Here is an 18,598-nt window from a genome sequence, read left to right as displayed (position 1 = left end):
GTGTGCAAAAGCCGTAGCACAGCCAATAGAAGAAGGAAACAGATGATACACAACCTGGTGGCCATAGGGGAGAAGAATTTGGAGTCACAGATCATGTTACGCCATAATGCGGTTTCTTGGCTCAGGGTGTTGAGAGAAAATACAGACATTTCTGGCTTATTTCAGAAGCAAAGAGGTTGAACACAAGTGTCATGCCCTTGTTAGAGTCGGACTCTGAGGGAGAGGAGGAACAGCCAACAGGGAGTGGAGGTGTGGCTTCGGAGGTTGTGGAGGAGGCTGGGGAAGGGCAGAGACCAGCTGGGCAGTCAGGAGGACCCGGGCCTATCCCCTCTTCATCCTGGGACACGCAGGGAGGAAGGGAAAAGGAAACAACTTGGCTTATGAGAGGGGAAATGGCCATGATCCCACTCATTGGTTGCAGCTGGGGAGAATAGTATATAAGAGAGATGATTACAACACAGCTTTGCCAGAAGCAACGCATGTTTTATTTTGGGCTGAAGTTATCTTGGCGTCCTTCCAACAGACTTCCTTGTTATCTCCTTGAAGTTGGTAATTACTTATCCTGGTCCGTTGTGCAAATTTCTTCATTGTAGTTTGGTTTTTTATTTCACCTCTATCTGCTTATTAAGTTTGGACGGTATTGCTTTCTTTTGAAGAGTATTTTTGAGTACGTTTTATCTCCAACTGAGAATTATTGAATAGTGGGACCAAGTTGGAGGCATTAAAGGACATTTATTTACATTTTGGATTTTGTTACGTTTGTGTTACACTCCGGGTCATCACAACAAGCTTGCCTTGGCTGCCACTTAAAAGAGCAGCATCTCAAAAGGTGAAGAAGTTACTGCCGACTGGGCCATCCAGCACCATCTGCTTGCTTCAGCTGCCTCAATTTTAGCAGGTTGACAGTCCTTGCAGCTTTTCCTTCTTGCACCAGAAGAAGAGAACGATGAGTTTTTATTGTCCCAGACCAACCTGGTCCAATGTGACTTGCCAGTATTGTGGACTTGCCAGTATTCAACTCCTAGCATTCCAAGGGCCATCACTATGTTGTCTGTTGCTGCTTGTGGTGGTTTCCAGCACTGGAGAATCCCTGAATTAGGCCTTGCTTTGGCCTTTTGGATTGCAAAACAGAGATTTGCAATGATGAGGGACAGAAAAAAATGGGATCTTGCACTGCCTGACCCAACATGGAATCCTTGGCTATATATTGGGCTAAGGAAAGAGGGACACTGCAAGTTATCCGCATTTCTAGGTCATTATTTTGTGGTTCTGTTCATGGCAGTGAAAGTTAACAGTTACATTGGCTGAAGGCAAGGGCATATCTTTAGGACAGGGAGACTTCTCCAGTGGGCTATTTTAGAAATAACACTGACAGAGACAAAATCTGGGCTGTCAAAATACAAAAGCTCACTAGATGGCAGCAGAGGGTATTGCTGCCCTCTAGTGGTGGTTCACATTTTGCAATCCAGATCTATCCCCTAATACAGTAGTACCTCTGGTTGCAAATGCTTCTGTTCACGACCAAATCGGGTGATGAACAAAATTTTTTTTACCTCTGGTGGTGAACAGGTGCTCAGGTGGGAACCAAACACAGCCGCAGCAATTTGCCCTTCTGCACCCTGCCATTTTTTTTACACACATGTACTTTTGGTGATGACCAAATACGGTGACGACAAATTCTCAGAACAGATTACGGTCATCACCAGAGGATCTACTGTACAGGTAGAAACATCCATTAAACAAATTTACCCCAAATCTGTACTTACCCTAGGAACTCAAAATTGCATCCAAGAAGAAGCCTCTGCAGCCATGTGACCTGGATTCAGTCACTCCTGCATTGGGGGCCATTTTGAATCCCACGACTTCCCTTTTTTCGCCTGGGGTTATGACAGGCAATTTCTGGAGACCCAAATGGTCGGCACATTTTTTTCCCCCTGGTCACATGGCCAATCAAGATCTGGGAATTTTGTAGGCAGTGCAGTTTTATTCTCAATAGCTGCTGCATGGAGCATCCTTGGTGGGGCTTGAAGACTGGATGCTACAGCTGTTGGCTTGATGCTGTCTGCAAAGATGATGGTGTGGTTCAGCCTTGGAAGCTTAAACTTTGTGTGCCAGCCACTCTGCTAACCTGCCCTACTTCACAGGGTTGTTTTTTTAGGTGAGGATTCAGGACCAGCCTTCAGCTCGTGGTGGGGAGGGTTAGAGGGGAGAGCCACGAATCCATCAATCCAGGGTAAACATGGGTAGCATGTGGCTGCTACTGTTCCTTTTTCCCCTGGCAGAGAGCCAAGGGAGCTGCTGCTGTCCCCTAGCTGGGAGGAAGTCATCCCCTCCCCACTTTGGGCACCTGCCTGGAGACAATTCCTGGGCAGAAGGCTGCACAGCCTGGCTAGAAACAGCTGATAGGCAGGTGGCAGGACTCGGGAGGTCCCACACCAAAGCCCCTCTACTCACTTAACAATGGAGGTGATCATTTAACTCACTTAACTTATTTGATTCAATTAGCAAGCTTAGTAAAAAAAAAATACTAAAATTGAGTCTCTTTCATTTTACGATATTTTTGATTTACAACCTTAATGGGCGGTTTCCATTAGGGTCATACCTTGAGGACTACCTGTCCTCTGATCCTGCTGTTCTCTGGGCCCAGGATGCGAACAAGGCCATTCTGCTCAATCAGAAGAGATTTTTATCTGAGCAATTAGGGTTTTGTTCATCCAGATTTAGGGTTTAGTGTGTTCTGAACACTCAGCTGTACGTACTGCTCAAAAAAATAAAGGGAACACAAAAATAAGACATCCTAGATCTGAATGAATGAAATATTCTTATTAAATACTTGGTTCATTACATAGTTGAATGTGTTGACAACAAAGTCACAAAAATTATCAATGGAAATCAAATTTAGCAACCCATGGAGGTCTGGATTTGGAGTTACACTCAAAATTAACGTGGAAAACAATACTACAAGCTGATCCAACTTTGATGTAATGTCCTTAAAACAAGTCAAAATGAGGCTGAGTAGTGTGTGTGGCCTCCACGTGCCTGTATGACCTCCCTACAATGCCTGGGCATGCCCCTGATGAGGTGGCGGATGGTCTCCTGAGGGATCTCCTCCCACACCTGGACTAAAGCATCCCCCAACTCCTGGACAGTCTGTGGTGCAACGTGGCCTTGGTGGATGGAGCGAGACATGATGTCCCAGATGTGCTCAATTGGATTCAGGTCTGGGGAACGGGCAGGCCAGTCCATAGCATCAATGTGTTCGTCTTGCAGGAACTGCTGACACACTTCAGCCACACGAGGTCTAGCATTGTCGTGCATTAGGAGTAACCCAGGGCCAACCACACCAGCATATGGTCTCACAAGGGGTCTGAGGATCTCATCTCGGTACCTAATGGCAGTCAGGATACCTCTGGCGAGCACATGGAGGGCTGTGCGGCCCCCTAAAGAAATGCCACCCCACACCATTACTGACACACTGCCAAACTGGTCATGCTGGAGGATGTTGCAGGCAGCAGAACGTTCTCCACGGTGTCTCCAGAACCTGTCATGTCTGTCACATGTGCTCAGTGTGAACCTGCTTTCATCTGTGAAGATCACAGGGCGCCAGTGGCGACTTTGCCAATCTTGGTGTTCTCTGGCAAATGCCAAACGTCCTGCATGGTGTTGGGCTGTAAGCACAACCCCCACCTGTGGATGTCGGGCCCTCATACCACCCTCATGGAGTCTGTTTCTGACCGTTTAAGCAGCCACATGCACATTTGTGGCCCGCTGGAGGTCATTTTGCAGAGCTCTGGCAGTGCTCCTCCTGTCCCTTCTTGCACAAAGGCGGAGGTAGCGGTCCTGATGCTGGGTTGTTGCCCTCCTATGGCCTCCTCCACGTCTCCTGATGTACTGGCCTGTCTCCTGGTAGCGCCTCCATGCTCTAGGCACTACGCTGACAGACACAGCAAACCTTCCTGCCACAGCTCGCATTGATGTGCCATCCTGGATGAGCTGCACTACCTGAGCCACTTGTGTGGGTTGTAGACTCCGTCTCATGCTACCACTAGAGTGAAAGCACCGCCAGCATTCAAAAGTGGCCAAACCATCAGCCAGAAAGCATAGGAACTGAGAAGTGGTCTGTGGTCACCACCTGCAGAACCGCTCCTTTCATGGGGATGTCTTGCTAACTGCCTCTGCTTTCCACCTGTTGTCTCTTCCATTTGCACAACACCATGTGAAATGGATTGTCAATCAGTGTTGCTACCTAAGTGGACAGTTTGATTTCACAGAAGTATGATTGACTTGGAGTTACATTGTGTTGTTTAAGTGTTCCCTTTATTTTTTTGAGCAGTGTATATTATCGTGTTTACTGGCTTAATGCAACATACTAGTTCAAAATCACTCTTGCTTATTAGGGGACTCCTCCATTATGTGTCCACAGATAATTCAGTAAAAAGCAAACTAAAGTTGGACCCTCCCAAGTTTCCTCTGATCACTACCAGACAGATTTATGTGCAGGTGAGCACATATCAGGGATGTCTGGGTAGGGAGGGGGATGTCAAGAAAATGAACAGAAAAGATGGGTGATAATGACTGTTCCAAGATCCACCCCTTTTTAATGTATCTTGCAAGGAAAAAAGAAAAAAAAAAGCCGGTCTTCCATCCCATTGTTCCCTCATGACCTCTGCCTTATCTTTTTAACCCGGGCCTGCAAATTCTCTTAACACCTACTTATTTCTGAAGAAGACTTTGTGGGCCAGAGGTATTTTTCTCCATGATGATGATGCTAAAGACCAACGTTTTGCTTTGCAACCGATCTTTCTTTCTTTCTTTAAAAATACTAAGTCACAAGCAACCAGCATGGAGGCCACCAAGGGAGATGTCCATGGACACTTTGAGACTCATGACACCAGAGTAGAAGCTTACTAAGGATGTGCGAATGAAAAGACATGACGACCACCTCGTGGTGAGAAGGGTGACAAATAACTTTTAACATGTATAAATAAACGGCAGACCCCACTGCACTGGTTGCATTCAAGGAGAGTCTAAAATAGTCACAGCTCTTTAATCTGGAGGCCTGGATTCCAGTATCATTGTCTGCTTTTGGTTCTAAAGTGTAACCTCCACACAAGTTATCAGATCAGGCCATAGCTAAAACAGAACAAATTGGCTCTAAGGACAATTAGAAAAGTTGCCACAGGTGTCTTTGCACAAGTAGAATAAATTTAAATTATATCGCAGGAAAAGGATGAGAAGACCAATATGTCTAAAATGTGTTCTTCCAAAATAGAAAAAATAATTGGAAGCCTCCATCATGCTTATCCATGGTTAACTTAATGTTAGCTTAGGGAATTATTCAAATTAATCTTCATTTATGTTGCATACCAAAATGTCAGCTAAGCACACTAGGCTAAAATATAGTTGTTTACTAAATCCACCTTTTGGTATAACTCTGTATGTTCTTGAAAAAAAAATCTGTGAGGGTGCTGAAGATTCTCTTGAACTAGCAGTCAGATTCTGGCAGTATTGCCACTTCCTTCTGGTTTATTGTTTTGTATGTTTTAATTGCCCTTAGATGATTTTATGCAAAGTCTCTTTTTTATAATTGATTTTTTATAATATAGCAGGAAGGCAATTTCATAAAAAGGATGAATGTGGTTTCCCCATATGAATGCAGTATGGGAACCCCACCAGGGAGCAGAAATTAAGAGGATTTTACTGACATTCCACTGATTTCTAGGCATCTCATCTCCTCTCTGGACATCCCAGAAATTTTGAGCCAAGTGTGAGCCATGGCTCTGCCTTGTGAGCAACCTATCACAAAAAAATAAACAACAACTAAAAGCATGTATTAATAAAACCTGGGGGGAAGTTGGCTTTTTTGTGTTGACTAATTATGTTGCCTCTCCAAAGCAAGTGGGAGTTTTAAGTGTACATGGCCACGCAGGGCTTAACAGTTTCACACGTTGTCTTTCTCTCCCAGCCCATAATTTTTCCTCCCTTGCTCCAACACAGGCTGAGGGTGGCCTCCAAGCATGGTATCTGCCTAAGCTTTGTTGTCTTGGGAGGGTCCGGGGGCTGAGAAGAGAGGCCGTGAGGCAGCAGGGGTCCTGCTGAGATGGGGAGAGGTCTCTATTAATTAAAACTATCCCAAGAGCCCCCATAATGAGGCAGGAAGTCTCCCTCAGGTAGGCATTCAGCCTTGCTACCCATATCCAGGCTGCCATCTGGGGATCACATAGACACGGGGCGGGGGGGGTGTTCTATGTGTAACCCACCACTCCACAGGCTGCTATGCTTTTGGGGGCCCCAGCACCCTGGTCTCTCTTCTGGTCTTTTGGGCCTTAACCCCCTCCCCACCCACCCCCCCACACACCCAGCACACCCCATAATTATTTCAAATGTGTAGTAAACTGGAAATATTAAATGCAGGACACAGAGCCAGGCACAGATTTTTCAGAGGGGGCTCCCTATAGTTGGGAGAAGAATCCCTTGCCCCACTGCCCTTCCCCAGATCCTGGAAAAATAATGGACGTTTAGAATAAGTGAAAATGGGAAACAGGAGGGTTAAAGCCACCAGAAATTTAAAGTGAGCTTTTGAGAAACCTCAAGATCCAGGAACTACCCTCGGTGCATTTGGAGACATGGGAAGTTGGGAGAACCCCAAATGCTGGGCTTGCCCCGATGAAAAGCTAGCAAAACCAAAACAAACAGACTTTACCAGAAAAGAAACTTGAGAGGAACAGACGTTCCCAAAGCCCCCCCCACCCCACCCTTGGCCCAAAGTCATTTTTAATTTTGGCAAGGACTCCCCTGTCTTGCAGGAAGTGGGTGGTTAGCGCCTCTTGCCCTGTAACTGGGGCATGTTGATGGTTCCTCCACACAGAACTCCTGGTGCCTAACTCTGCCCGGGAGCCCTTCAAACTGCATCAGGTAGAACTGCCTGGCCAGGTACATGGCCATTTCTTTGAGGGCAAAGGAAGCGGCCATGATCTCCGAGGTGAGGAAGCAGAGGAGGACACCATGCACCGCCATTTCCAGAGGCATCTGGATCACCTGATGGTCCGTCAGGATGAACAGCAAGACGGGCATCTCAATGACAAAAGACAGGAGGAGGAATCCAGCCAGCTCTGGAACCTGTGGGAGCCAAGGGGGGGGGGGGATGGTTCCATGCAGTGCTTACCTTTCAAGAGACTAACCTGGTGTCAACCCTGAAGCTGACCTCACCAAAGCCATCTTGGAGCTTCAGTGTTGCCACGCTGGAGCTAAGGGATAGAGAGCGGGGGAATAGAGATAGCTGGGCTTTTGTGGTCAAAACAAAATATTTTCTCTTGGGAACCAAGGACATTAAACCTGGTCAGAGGGAGGAGGGGTGATGTCACCAGGCAACCAGATGGCACCTTGATTGGATCATGTGACTGTTTGGAAGAGCGGGGGGGACTTTTAACTAGATGAAAACTCTGGGAACCTTCAGAGTTGGTTTTCCTCAGAATTCTGCCAATATATATCCAAATAAAACTATTCTTTGAGGAATCTACCTGCCTCGAAATTTTGTTCACCGTGGGTGTATTACTTGGAACTGACACTTGGCCCCTAAATTCATCATGAATTTCAACCAAATCTCAGAAGCCTCTGGGCATCCTTGAAAACCAAAACTGTTCCTCTTAATGCTCTTCTCTGCCTCAATATTTTAGATTAATGTGTTTTGAAAACTCACCAGATATTTGATATTTGACACCTGGTCAGGTGTATCCACAGGAAGGATCCGAAAAGGTCAGAGGGCAGCCTTGCCCAACAATTGAAACTCCACTCTATATGAGAGCTGTTAGGAATGATAGTCACCCAACAGTTGGGTTGGCAATATATAAGCCAGGATAGTCATTTAATACTGTTGTATCTTTAAGAGAATGTTGTAATTGTGATTGGCTGAGGTTCCTCCAATGGCCATAAGATGGAGCCAGAAACCTGGTTTGTTCTTCTTTGCATTTCCTTTTTGCCTTTTGCCTGAACGTCATTCTGTTTGAATTGCTGTGAGTCTTGCAACTGTTCACAAACTCTGTTTACTGAACTTTGTTTATGATACTGATAAAGAAAAGGACTTTGTTTTTGGATTATCCCTGGACTGATTGTTTTGAATACTAACTGCTTTAACTGTGTACGATTTGGACTGTTTGTTGGACTTTGTTTACGCGTTTACTGGAAGTAAAAACTTAACATTTTACTATTCAGTGTATCTGTATGCTGGTTGTTATTCATCACCACTCTCGCTATGTTTCCCTGAGTGCACTCATTCTCCTAATGGGGAATACCTCAACATGAGCCCTACAACAACTTCTCTTTCAGGGCTGCAGCTGCAGGGACCCCAGACTCCTCAATTTCGGTGGAAGATATTTAGCGATAATGTCTAAATTTATCCACAACTGAATTGACATTCAAGGCTGTCCTATAGTGAATGAGCCAGAATCAAGAGGCACCTGCTCTCTCCAAGGACTTGTCTTCTGAGAGCAAAATTGATACTCAAAACAGGAAATCGGGGTTGCAGGAAACACCCACTGGCAAATGTGGAATGTTGCATCTGTTTCGACATTGATAAATGATTCACAACTCTAACAGAGAAATGCCCACACTCCCTCCTCATCTTTCATAAAAAGTCTGCAGAAGAAGGAAAACCACTGAAGGAGATGCACTGTCTCTTTCTCCCCTTAGCAACTGAGGCCTCCACACTGTTTGCTGCCTTCCCACAATGCTGGGCATCCTTTCCAATTCCAATTTTATCTGCTCTGGTATTGGGTAGATGGTTAAAAAGGTTAAGATGAGGTCCATGACTGCAGAGTTCAATTTGGGGGTTGTGTCCATGTGTGTCACACGAATGATGCATACAAACAACAGCTTCAGTCATATCACTACAGTTGTCCCCTTCAACATTTTTGGCCAAGTTCTGTAGATGCCCTTCTTGAGCAGGTCCAGAGAGCCACAGAGTGCCACAGAATGCAGCATCGCAGGCTCATTCTGCTGACTGCCAGGAGTTCAAATCCCACTGGGCTCAAGATTTACTCAGCTTTCCATCCTTCCGAGGTGGTAAAAATGAGGGCCCAGATTGTTGGGGGCAAGAGGCTGACTCTGTAAACCACTTAGGGTGGTAAAAGCACTGTAAAGTGGCATATAAGTCTAACGGTTATTGCTATTGCTCTTCCTCCCTCCCTCCCTCCCTCCTTCCTTCCTTGGTGCACAGTGGTTAGAATGCAGTATTGCAGGCAACCTCTGCCCACTGCCAATAGTTCGATCCTGACTAGCTCAATGTTTACAACGCTGATATTGTAAACCGCTTAGAGAGGCTGTAAAGCACTGTGAACCGGTATATAAGTCTTAAGTGCTATTGCTGTTGCTATTCAGATGCACCTTTAGAGAAATTCCTTTAGTCTCTCAGTGGCAAGATATTTCAGTTTGGATAAGAGATTCCAGAAAGGCATCTTGATAAACCTCTCCTCTATTCCCCCCGCCCTCCTTATTTCAATTTTTGGAAAGTAGTTTAAGCAAATGATCACCCTAGATGTTGTGGTTCGCCTGTTGGCGGCAGCGGAGTCAAACAGTGGGAAAGAAAGGGAACCACTCAGAGAATCTGAAGGGGACTTAGATGAGGGTCCTGCATCCGATGCAGAGATGGGGCCAGGACCATCGGGGAGTCGGGTGCTGCCTCTGGAGCCTCCGGAGTCTGGCAGCAGCGAGGCAGAGGAACAAGGGGAGCCTGTTCCCAGTGTGCATGTGTGCACAGAGCTTCCAGAAGGCGAGAGCAGCTGAAGCAGAAGGGGTGACTGGGGAGTAAGGCTGGGGGGGTGATTGCCCCTCCCATAAGGGATAAAAGTCAGACCACAATGACAAAAACTTTGCAGGAAGCAAAGCAGTTCAATTAGATTCTGAATCCTTGAAGCTCTGCATACTCTGGTCGGTTTTTTTCTGATACTTCGGGGGTGGGTTCTGTTATAATTAATTTGAAGACTTCTGTTTTTGGCAGCATTCCACAGCGCTGACAAGCCTGGGCTTATCTTGGGGAACTGTGTTTAATTGGTTCTGGCTGGGAACGCAAGTAATTCCCAGGGTTGCAATAAAATAGGTTTTGCTTTTAAAAGAAGTTTGTATTTAAGTACGTTTGACGAAGCCTGGGTCAGAACACTAGAAGTCCAGATCTCATTCTGTGGCTCTGAAGGAATGAGGCCCATCGGGAGTCTTCATCGGACGGGAGTCAAAAAGGCCAAGGTGGCGGCCTTGCTCTTTTGTACGTGCCCTAGAGGATGGCATGGTTGCGGACGCCACCTGGACTTTTGCCTTCCTCCCCCACCCTCACCATCACCACAGGATCCATGGCATCCCATGATTTCCCGTGTATGAGTTGTACCCGCCGTGAGAATCTTGTGTTCGAAAAGAAAGTTAGCAGAGCAGCGGATTCTCCTGTCATTCCTTACCTTTTCTTGCAGATTCCCAATGTATCCAAGGAGGAGGCGGGCAGATTCTGCTCCGACAATTGTCACATACGCAGCAACCAGCAAGCATTGGTAGCAAAGGGACAGCAAGCTAAACTGCAGGGACATAAAAAGAGACCGGGGGGGTCTTTTCCAATGGGCCCCTCCTGCTATGCCCCTCCTGCCCCTCCTGCCCGTCTTTGGAGCCTTATCCAGCCCCAGGATTTCTCCAACTATAAGCCCCAGGCTCCAGTCACGCCACAGACTGGAAAACCTCCCTCCCACCATCCCAAGCGGGGGGCGAAGTTCCCCTCGGCAGCTGCCCCAGGGCACTTTACCTTCAGCTCCAGCATAACGGCCTCCGAGAGACACCAGAAGGGGAGGAAGATGGCGTTGAAATAGAGCAGCATCTGAAGGGGGAGGCTGGAGAGCACCGTCTGGCCTTCAAGGGGACAGAAGAAAAGTGCCGTGAAAAAAGTGCCGCTTTCCTTCTTGTTTTGGGGTTTGTGATGGGCCTTTAAATCCTAGAACAGGGATCCCACTGGCTGGAGAATTCTGGGAGTTGAAGTCCACTAGTCTTAAAGTGGCCAAGTTTGGAGACCTCTGAATACAGGAGCGGAAGAAGCCTTCAGGTTCAGGACTGGGATCCAAATCAAAGCCCCCACCCCACCCTCGCACCCCGAACACACCCAAGGAAGTCCGTAGAGATTCTCCATCATCCAGGCCATGGTTGTCCCAAAGGGGCTTTTTCAGGAGGCAAACGGGACTTTCCTGTGTTTGTTTTTGGAGAAAGAATTCTTGAATTTTCTTTATCTATCCTTCCATTCCATTCCCCACTGCCCTGTCAGAGCTGAAGAAGCTTCTTGGGTGAGAAGTGAAACATCTTCAAAAGAAAAAAGTCCAGTTGCCTCCTGAAAAAGCCCCTTTGGGACCCCCAAGGAAGGAGCCCCTCTTTGGGGTCTGAGCCACCATCAAGCTGCTTTTACTCTTGACAAGTTTTTCCTGACGTTCTGCTATTTCAGGTCGCCATATCCCCTCAAACTCCCTCAAATGCATGGGTGGGGTTGAGTACATTTTTGAGCATTTGGTGGGATCTCCACAAGACAGGTGTCCCAGGTGGGTTTCTGCCTTAGGACCCACATCAGTGCAATCAGTTCCAGGCCAAAAGAGCAGAGGCCTTCCCTTCACATCCCTTTGATCCAGATCCCCCACTGAGGGCCCCCAGCAGATGTGCCATGAGTTCAAGTCCACAAGTCTTAAAGTGGCCGAGGTTGGAGAGCCCTGTTTTACGGCCATTCGTGATTTGGATGCTTTTGAGACCCCTACAGCAGTGGGGGTGGGGAACCTGCCTGGCTCAGGAATTCTGGGAGTTGAAGTCCACAAGTCATAACGGGCCGAGGTTCCCCAATCCTGCTTTACAGCCTCGAACCCTCACCCAACCATCTCAACCCAACCATCCAGCCTTTCTGACCTAGTTGGCTTCAGCATTGGGAAAGGAGGGCAGACTGGTCCTCCTTGCCAATGAGGGTGGGGGTGTGTGTGAGACCCTCCTCTGCTGTATGGCAGCCCACTCCCACCCTCCATCCCAGATACCTAGCTGGTAGCCCTCAGCCATTCTGCTGTCCTAGGTCTAGACGTGGCCGGAGAGAGAGACACCAAAAGTCACCAAGCCTTCCAGAGATATAGAGGCAAGTGGCAGCCCTCATCCTCTCCTGTGCTCCTCCCCCGTCCCCAGCTGGATCACATGAGACACGTGGTAGTTGTGCTTAATCACATAATCAGGCCAGGCTGATAATGTCCCCAACTGTCCTTCAAGCCAGGGCTCTGGGCTAATCTAGCGCTGCTCAAAATAGAATGTAGGAAGGATGAGAACATGACCGTGGCTGACGTTGCCAGATTACAAAGCCCCCATCTCTCTGTCCTGTTGCAACCACTGGGGAAATGCTACCCGGTTTGGCACGGTTCAACCAAACCAGTAGTAAAATCAATAAATAAATAAGTAAAGCTCCAACGATCAGCTGAGAGGAGAAAGAAGAGAAAAGCTCAGGATCGGCCCTGCCCTGCGCTTCTCTCTTCTTTTTCCTCTCAGGTGACTGGCAGGGCAGAGCCTCAGCTGGTGCTTGGAAAGCTGTGCGTGCATGTCAGGTGTGCACGTGCACACAGGCGTGACGAGCGCGATCACAATACTGGTAGGGAAACTGGTCGAATCCCACCACTCGTTGCAGCCCTTGATTTAGCGCACAGACAAGGGGCCTGTTCTGACCCAGCTCCCCAAGCACGACAAGCCCTCTGACGGGAACTCCAGAGATTCCTTTCTCAGGAGTGCCGGCAGGCCCGGCAAACGTCTCTCTCTCTCTCTCAGGCTGACAAGCCCAGCCGGCTGGAAGAGGAAGAGTTGTCTGCCGCATCTATTCCTCTCCCCCCGCTGCCTTTGATCCCCAGAGCTAGGGTGGGGCTTCGCTAGCAGCAGCGGTGGCTCTTTTGGCCCATAGATTTCCCCTGCTCTCCTCTCCTCTGCCTTCTGTGCACTGGAGCCAGCTGTTCCTCCTCTTCCTCATCAGCCCCCTCCAGACCTGGACGCTGTTGACTGGCCATCTGAGGACTGATGGATGGCCCAGGCTCCGCCTCTCTCTCTCTCTCTCCCTGCCAGCTCCATTCCCCCTTGGAGCTCTCAGGTTGCCCTGATGCTGACCCTAACCCCTCCTCCTCCTCCTCCTCCTCTGATTCGGCTGCTGGAGGGGCCGGTGATCCTAGAGCTCTTCAGTCTATGCCAGGGGTCTCCAAACTTGGCAGCTTTAAGACTTTGGGGACTCCCAACTCCCAGAATTCCCCAGCCAGTGCTTGCAGAGGTGAGATGTGCATCACATGCTCTGTCCTGTCTCGGCAGTGAAACCATTTAAAGCAGCCGCATGAATTGCTGCACTGTGATGCCTGCTGTCCGTCTTTGGCAGCAGCTTTGCTTCTGCCACTCCTCTTCTGTTTTCGGAAAGCGCTCTTGAAAATACACTCTGCTTTCCCATATCAAAAGGGAAACCTTTTAGCCATAAGTAGAGTTCAGGTTGAGATTAGGGTTGGAGACCTTCCAGTCGGATAGCCACGCGGAGGGCTCCCAGTTACTCAGAGGTTTGAATTTATGCACGAGACGCAGGGGACTCCGCCATCAAGATGGTGGCCACATTTAAACCAAGTTTCCAAAACGCCTCTGCTTTATGCGCAGGTGCAGTTCATGTGCTGACCATCATACTGATGTACGGTCACCATATGAAAAATGTGTGCAAAACTTTACATGCTGTGTACACAGAGTGTTCCCCCCTAATGTTTCCTTTTCTCTGTTCTGTGTAGTAAAATAAATACAGGCAAACAACAACTATTGCTATTCCTTTTCTCCTTCCTCCCTCCCTCTCCCCCTCCCCTCCCCTCCTCCCTGTGGTTAGAATGCAAGCTAATTTGCAGGCTAATTCTGCTGACTGCCAGCAGTTTGATCCACCTTCCATCCTTCTGAAGTTGGTAAAATGAGGACCCAGATTGTTGGGGGGCAAGAGGCGGACTCTGGAAACCGCTTAGAGAGGGTGGTAAAAGCGCTGTGAGAAGCCGAATAGAAGTCTAAGGGCCATTGCTAGAGTAGCCACAAGCTGGGAAGCAGCCAGAGGCCAGGAGGAAGTTTACTCTTGGACTCCATCTCCCATTTCCCAACCTAACACGTTTTCAGCCAGGAATGCAAGACATGATGGAAGCTGTAGCCCAACAGGGGTGGAAGAGGCCTTCCTCCTCTCCCTGGATGTCCAGCCTTTCTCCTCGGTGAACGTTCAGCTCCATGGGGCAGACTGGCACCTGCCTGAGGGTCCAGGGGAGTGTGGTTGGCCTGCAAGTGCCTCCTCTTTCCCTTCCCAATTCCCTGCCCCCTTTAGACCAGTGGTAGGATTCAAATTGTTTTATTACCGGTTCTGTGGGCGTGGCTTGGTGGGCGTGGCAGGGGAAGGATATACTGCAAAATCCCCCTTCCCTCCCCACCCCACTAACCTGCTTTCCAGCTCCCTTCTCCTGTGCAGGGCAACCAAAGAAGACCCAGCTGATCAGCTGTGGGTGTGGCTTGATGGGCATGGTGTTCCGTGGGCGTGGCTTGGTGACTTGGGTGTGGCTTGGTGGGCGTGGCAGGGGAAGGATATTGCAAGATACCCCTTCCCTCCCCACCCCACTGACCTGCTTTCCTGGGCAGGGCAACCAAAGGAGACCCAGCCGATCAGCCGGGACTCAATGGGAGGCAGAGAAGAGATGGGGTTGGCCGGTTCTCCGGACTACTCAACATTTCCGCTACCGGTTCTCCAGAACTGGCCAGAACCTGTTGAATACCACCACTGCTTTAGACCACGGTGAGCGCCACATTTCTTCCACCGAGAGCGAAGCACTGGAGACCAACATAACACGGATGCATGGCATATATTCGGTTTATTAAGAACATTTTTAAAAAGTGGGGAGATTGTGAACGCCTACGGGATGCAGGGAGAGACCATGTTAGGCCAGCCCAACCGCCCTCTTACTTGTGCACCTGGGATGGGGAGCCACCGGGGGGGCGGGGGGAGGGGTCTAAAGGGTGTACAGGAACTCCTCAAATTACGACTGCCATTGGGACCAGAATTTCTGAGCGAGTTGCTCCCAATTTGATGACCTTTTTTTGCCACTGCTGTTAAGTGAATCACTGCAGTTAAGTGAATTAAATGAAACTGGTCATTAAGTGAAACTGGTTTTCCCTCCCTTGACTTTGGGTGTTGGAAGTCGGCTGGGAATGTCACAAAATTGTTACCCTGGGACTCTGCATGCCGGTAGCTAAGCATGCAATTTTGAATACAATGACCGGGCGAATGCTGCAATAGCCATACATGCCAGGACTTGTTGTAAGTTACTATTTTTCAGGGCCATTTGAACAGTCGCTAAATGAAGGGTTGTAAGTCGAGGATTAACTGTAGCATAAAAAGGAAAGAGAGTGGCCTCAAAGGGTGCAATCCAAGCTCTGTGCATCTCACGTTAAAACCCAGCTGGAGCTTCAAGCTGCACCGTGACAATTTCACTAATGTGGGTAGGAATGCAGGATGACTCAGTTTCCCCCATGTAGATTTATGAATCAATCGCACGGGGGGGCGGGGGAATGAAAACGTTTTCTGCCTGGGGTTGGATTTGGCCTTTCCAGACAAAAAGGCTGCATTCCGACAAAAGGGGGGCAAGAACAGAACAAAACCTAAGCTGGGTTTCATTAAAAGGCCAGTGTACTTTCAATTCATAGCCAAGATGATAGATGATAGATAGATAGATAGATAGATAGATAGATAGATAGATAGATAGATAGATAGATAGATAGATAGATAGATGTATATATGCTATATTACTAATGGATTGGAGAGAGAGAGAAAAATAGATGTATATATATACAGAGAGAGAGAGATGATATAGATAGAAATGATAGATAAGTAGGTAGGTAGGTAGTAGATAGTAGATACAGAAGATAGATATGATAAGTGTGGAGAGAGATATGAGATAGATAGATAGATAGATAGATAGATAGATAGATAGATAGATAGATAGATGATAGACATAGATGATAGGTAGAGATAGATAGATGATAGATAGATAGATAGATGATAGATAGATAGATAGATAGATAGATAGATAGATAGATAGATAGATAGATAGATAGATAGATGTATATATGCTATATTACTAATGGATTGGAGAGAGAGAGAAAGATAGATGTATATATATACAGAGAGAGAGAGAGATGATATAGATAGAAATAGAGATAGAAATGATAGATAAGTAGGTAGGTAGGTAGTAGATAGTAGATACATAGAAGATAGATATGATAGGTGTGGAGAGAGATATGAGATAGATAGATAGATAGATAGATAGATAGATAGATAGATAGATAGATAGATAGATAGATAGATAGATAGATAGATATGCTAGCTGAGGAATTATGGAAGTCCACAAGTCTTAATATTGCCACGTTTGGAGACCTCTGGCCAACATGAATCCTTCCCTACTTATCCAGTTAGAAAAAACCACCCTGGCCCAAGAATGAAATCCTGCCTTGCTTCAGTGTTCCTGCAGGAGAAACTTGGTCTAGGATCTATAAAGTGCATTGCCAAAAAAAAAGAAAAGAAAAGTGGGGGGAGGGAGATAGAACCAGGGAAGACCGTGTGGATTCCAGTCATCCCAGTAGATATCACGGGCAGTTCAGCCACAAAGAGAAAGGAACAGAAGCTGCTCAGGCCACGTTCTGGTTTCCCAGCTGTCCAAGGGACCTTCTAGTCTTCTGCCTCCGTCCACATGATTCCAGAGAACATTTTGGCACATGGCACCGGGAGAGAAGCAGGAGAGGGCTTGCCTCGGGAGAAGGGAAGGGTGGGCGCCAGGCAGCCCCACTGAGGAAGCTGTGCCCCCTCCCCCAGCAGCCTCAGCAGCCTGTGCCAGCCTGCCAAAGGTGCCCATCACACGTTTGTGTCTATCCCTTCCTTCTCTTGCCTCCTCCACGGAGAGCCTTCCAGCCCGGAGGTTCCACGCTTCCTTCCTTCAGCTCCATCTTCGGAACTGCAGCTGTGAAGGCAAGTCCACTTCCGATGCGCTCCGGAGAGACCCTTGAGATGAGGGGGAGAGCCGGGAGAAGAGTCACGGGGGGGATGGTCGGGCTCGCCATGCCTGGAGGAAGGTGGCTTTTGCAGAGGGTCCCAGAAAGGGAGCCAAGCTCAAAAGGATTCCAAGCTCTTAGGAGCCTTTCCCCGTCAGCCAGGACATGTCTCCAGTTCTGCAGAAAAGACAAAATGGCGGCTGGGTTATCGCAGCCTCCCTGAAGCCCAGGCAACGCTGGCCAAGAGACCTGGCCAGGGATGGATGACAGACTGACAGACAGACAGATGATAGATAGATGATAGATAGATGATGATGAGAGAGAGAGAGATGATAGATGATAGATAGATAGATAGATAGATAGATAGATAGATAGATAGATAGATAGATAGATAGATAGATAGATAGATATAGATAGATAGATGATAGAGATAGAAGATAGAGATAGATGATAGAGATAGATAGAGAGATAAATAGAGAGATGATAGAGAGATAATAGAGATAGATATAGATGAGAAATAGATAGATATAGATGAGAGATAGAGGTAGATAGATGATAGAGATAGACAGAGATAGAGAGAGAGAGATGATAGAGATAGATAGACAGATGGAGGGATGGATGCAGGGGTGGGATTCAAATTTTTTAACAACCAGTTGTGTGGGCGTGGCTTAGTTGGTGGCGTGGCTTGGTGGTCATGTGACCGGATGGATGTGGCTTGGTGGTCATGTTATTGGCTGGGCATGGCCAACTCAATAACACTCACATCGAGGCACTCATTTCCTCGCCTGGCCTCTCATGACTGTGGGGATGCTGCAGCAGTCGTAAGTGTGAAAAATGGTCATAAGTCACTTTTTTCACTGCCATTGTAACTTTGAATGGTCACTCCACACAAGCAAAGTACCAGCAAAAGAGGGGGGAAAAGCTCCAGAGAAGTTCCTGAGACAGGAAGTCTAGTCCTGCCAAGAATGTAAGCAGGGTTAACGGAGAGGCAGTTTCTGTAAGCAACACCAGAATGTTTCCTTCCTGCCTTCCTGACAGGATTAGCCCTGTAATTTCTTCCAACAACCGGTTCTCCAAACTGCTTAGAATGTTAACAACCAGTTCTAGTGAATAGGGGCGAACCTGTAGAATCCCACCCCTGGATGGATGGATAGATCTGGAGCACAGTGGCATAGTGCCTGTCTGTTCCTCAGCTGACCACTGAAGGCCACAGAACTCTGCACCAACGTAGCCTCTGGGGTCTTTTAATAATCAATGGATCAGTTCTGTGCCACAGTTGGCCTCTTATTTTTAATCTAATGAAAAAGCAGAGATAGCTTCTCAGCCAAAGGCAGCCCCTCCAATGCCCTTTCCTGGGCCGTGGTCCTAATGCAAACACACACATGCGCATACATACCGGATGAAGAGCCTTAAATTGTAGCAGTAAAAAAGAGAGAGAAAGAGGGAGGAAAGGAGAATAAGTCAGGACCACTCTCCTCTGTGTGGGAAAACAGATCTAAATTCCATTCCAACCTAACATGAATGTGATCATTCACTTTCT

General features: G+C 47.7%; 2 protein-coding genes across 8 annotated transcripts in view; both read right to left on the bottom strand.

The window, feature by feature from the left end:
- Positions 1 to 4,435: 4,435 nt before the first annotated feature.
- Positions 4,436 to 12,133, bottom strand: LOC113447084 (transmembrane protein 17B-like). Of its 4 annotated transcripts, none has more exons than XR_015739647.1 (5): positions 12,033 to 12,133; positions 10,778 to 10,881; positions 10,443 to 10,556; positions 6,420 to 7,119; positions 4,436 to 4,521 (listed from the first exon to the last, which is right to left on the bottom strand). XR_015739647.1 is itself a non-coding variant. In XM_087913594.1 (5 exons), exons 1-5 carry the CDS (start codon positions 12,052 to 12,054, stop codon positions 4,512 to 4,514), a joined length of 330 nt encoding a protein of 109 aa, XP_087769720.1. In that variant the 5' UTR covers positions 12,055 to 12,133; the 3' UTR covers positions 4,436 to 4,511. The 4 variants fall into 4 exon arrangements, 2 of the variants coding, with proteins under 2 accessions (XP_087769720.1, XP_087769719.1); XM_087913594.1 differs by having other exon boundaries at positions 6,420 to 6,499; XR_015739648.1 differs by lacking the exon at positions 4,436 to 4,521 and adding an exon at positions 5,676 to 6,325 and having other exon boundaries at positions 6,366 to 7,119.
- A 3,923-nt stretch (positions 12,134 to 16,056) lies between these two features.
- AIFM3 (AIF family member 3) overlaps positions 16,057 to 18,598 on the bottom strand; it is a 59,586-nt gene continuing 57,044 nt past the window's right edge. For 3 of the 4 annotated variants that reach the window (XM_087913586.1, XM_087913588.1, XM_087913589.1), the window contains one exon: positions 16,058 to 17,235. In XM_087913586.1, coding sequence (XP_087769712.1) covers positions 17,196 to 17,235 — 40 coding nt within the window. In that variant the 3' untranslated portion in view covers positions 16,058 to 17,195. Of the gene's footprint in view, positions 17,236 to 18,598 lie in introns of all 4 variants that reach the window. The other variant, XM_087913587.1, reaches the window with a different exon arrangement.

The sequence above is a fragment of the Pseudonaja textilis genome, chromosome 15, assembly GCF_049901715.1.
Source record: "Pseudonaja textilis isolate UNSWEBS1 chromosome 15, rPseTex1.2, whole genome shotgun sequence".
NCBI lineage: Eukaryota > Metazoa > Chordata > Lepidosauria > Squamata > Elapidae > Pseudonaja > Pseudonaja textilis.
Note: the sequence above shows the minus strand (reverse complement) of the source record. Positions and strands in the feature narration are given on the sequence as shown.

Excerpts from the sequence above, each read along its gene's own strand:
- LOC113447084 (XM_087913593.1), bottom strand. The coding sequence starts at position 12,054 with ATGGCTGAGGGCTACCAGCTAG. Across the intron at positions 10,557-10,777 it reads CCGTTATGCTGGAGCTGAAG|TTTAGCTTGCTGTCCCTTTG; the intron begins GTAAAGTGCCCT and ends ATGTCCCTGCAG. Across the intron at positions 7,120-10,442 it reads TTGGGAATCTGCAAGAAAAG|GTTCCAGAGCTGGCTGGATT; the intron begins GTAAGGAATGAC and ends TGGCTCCCACAG.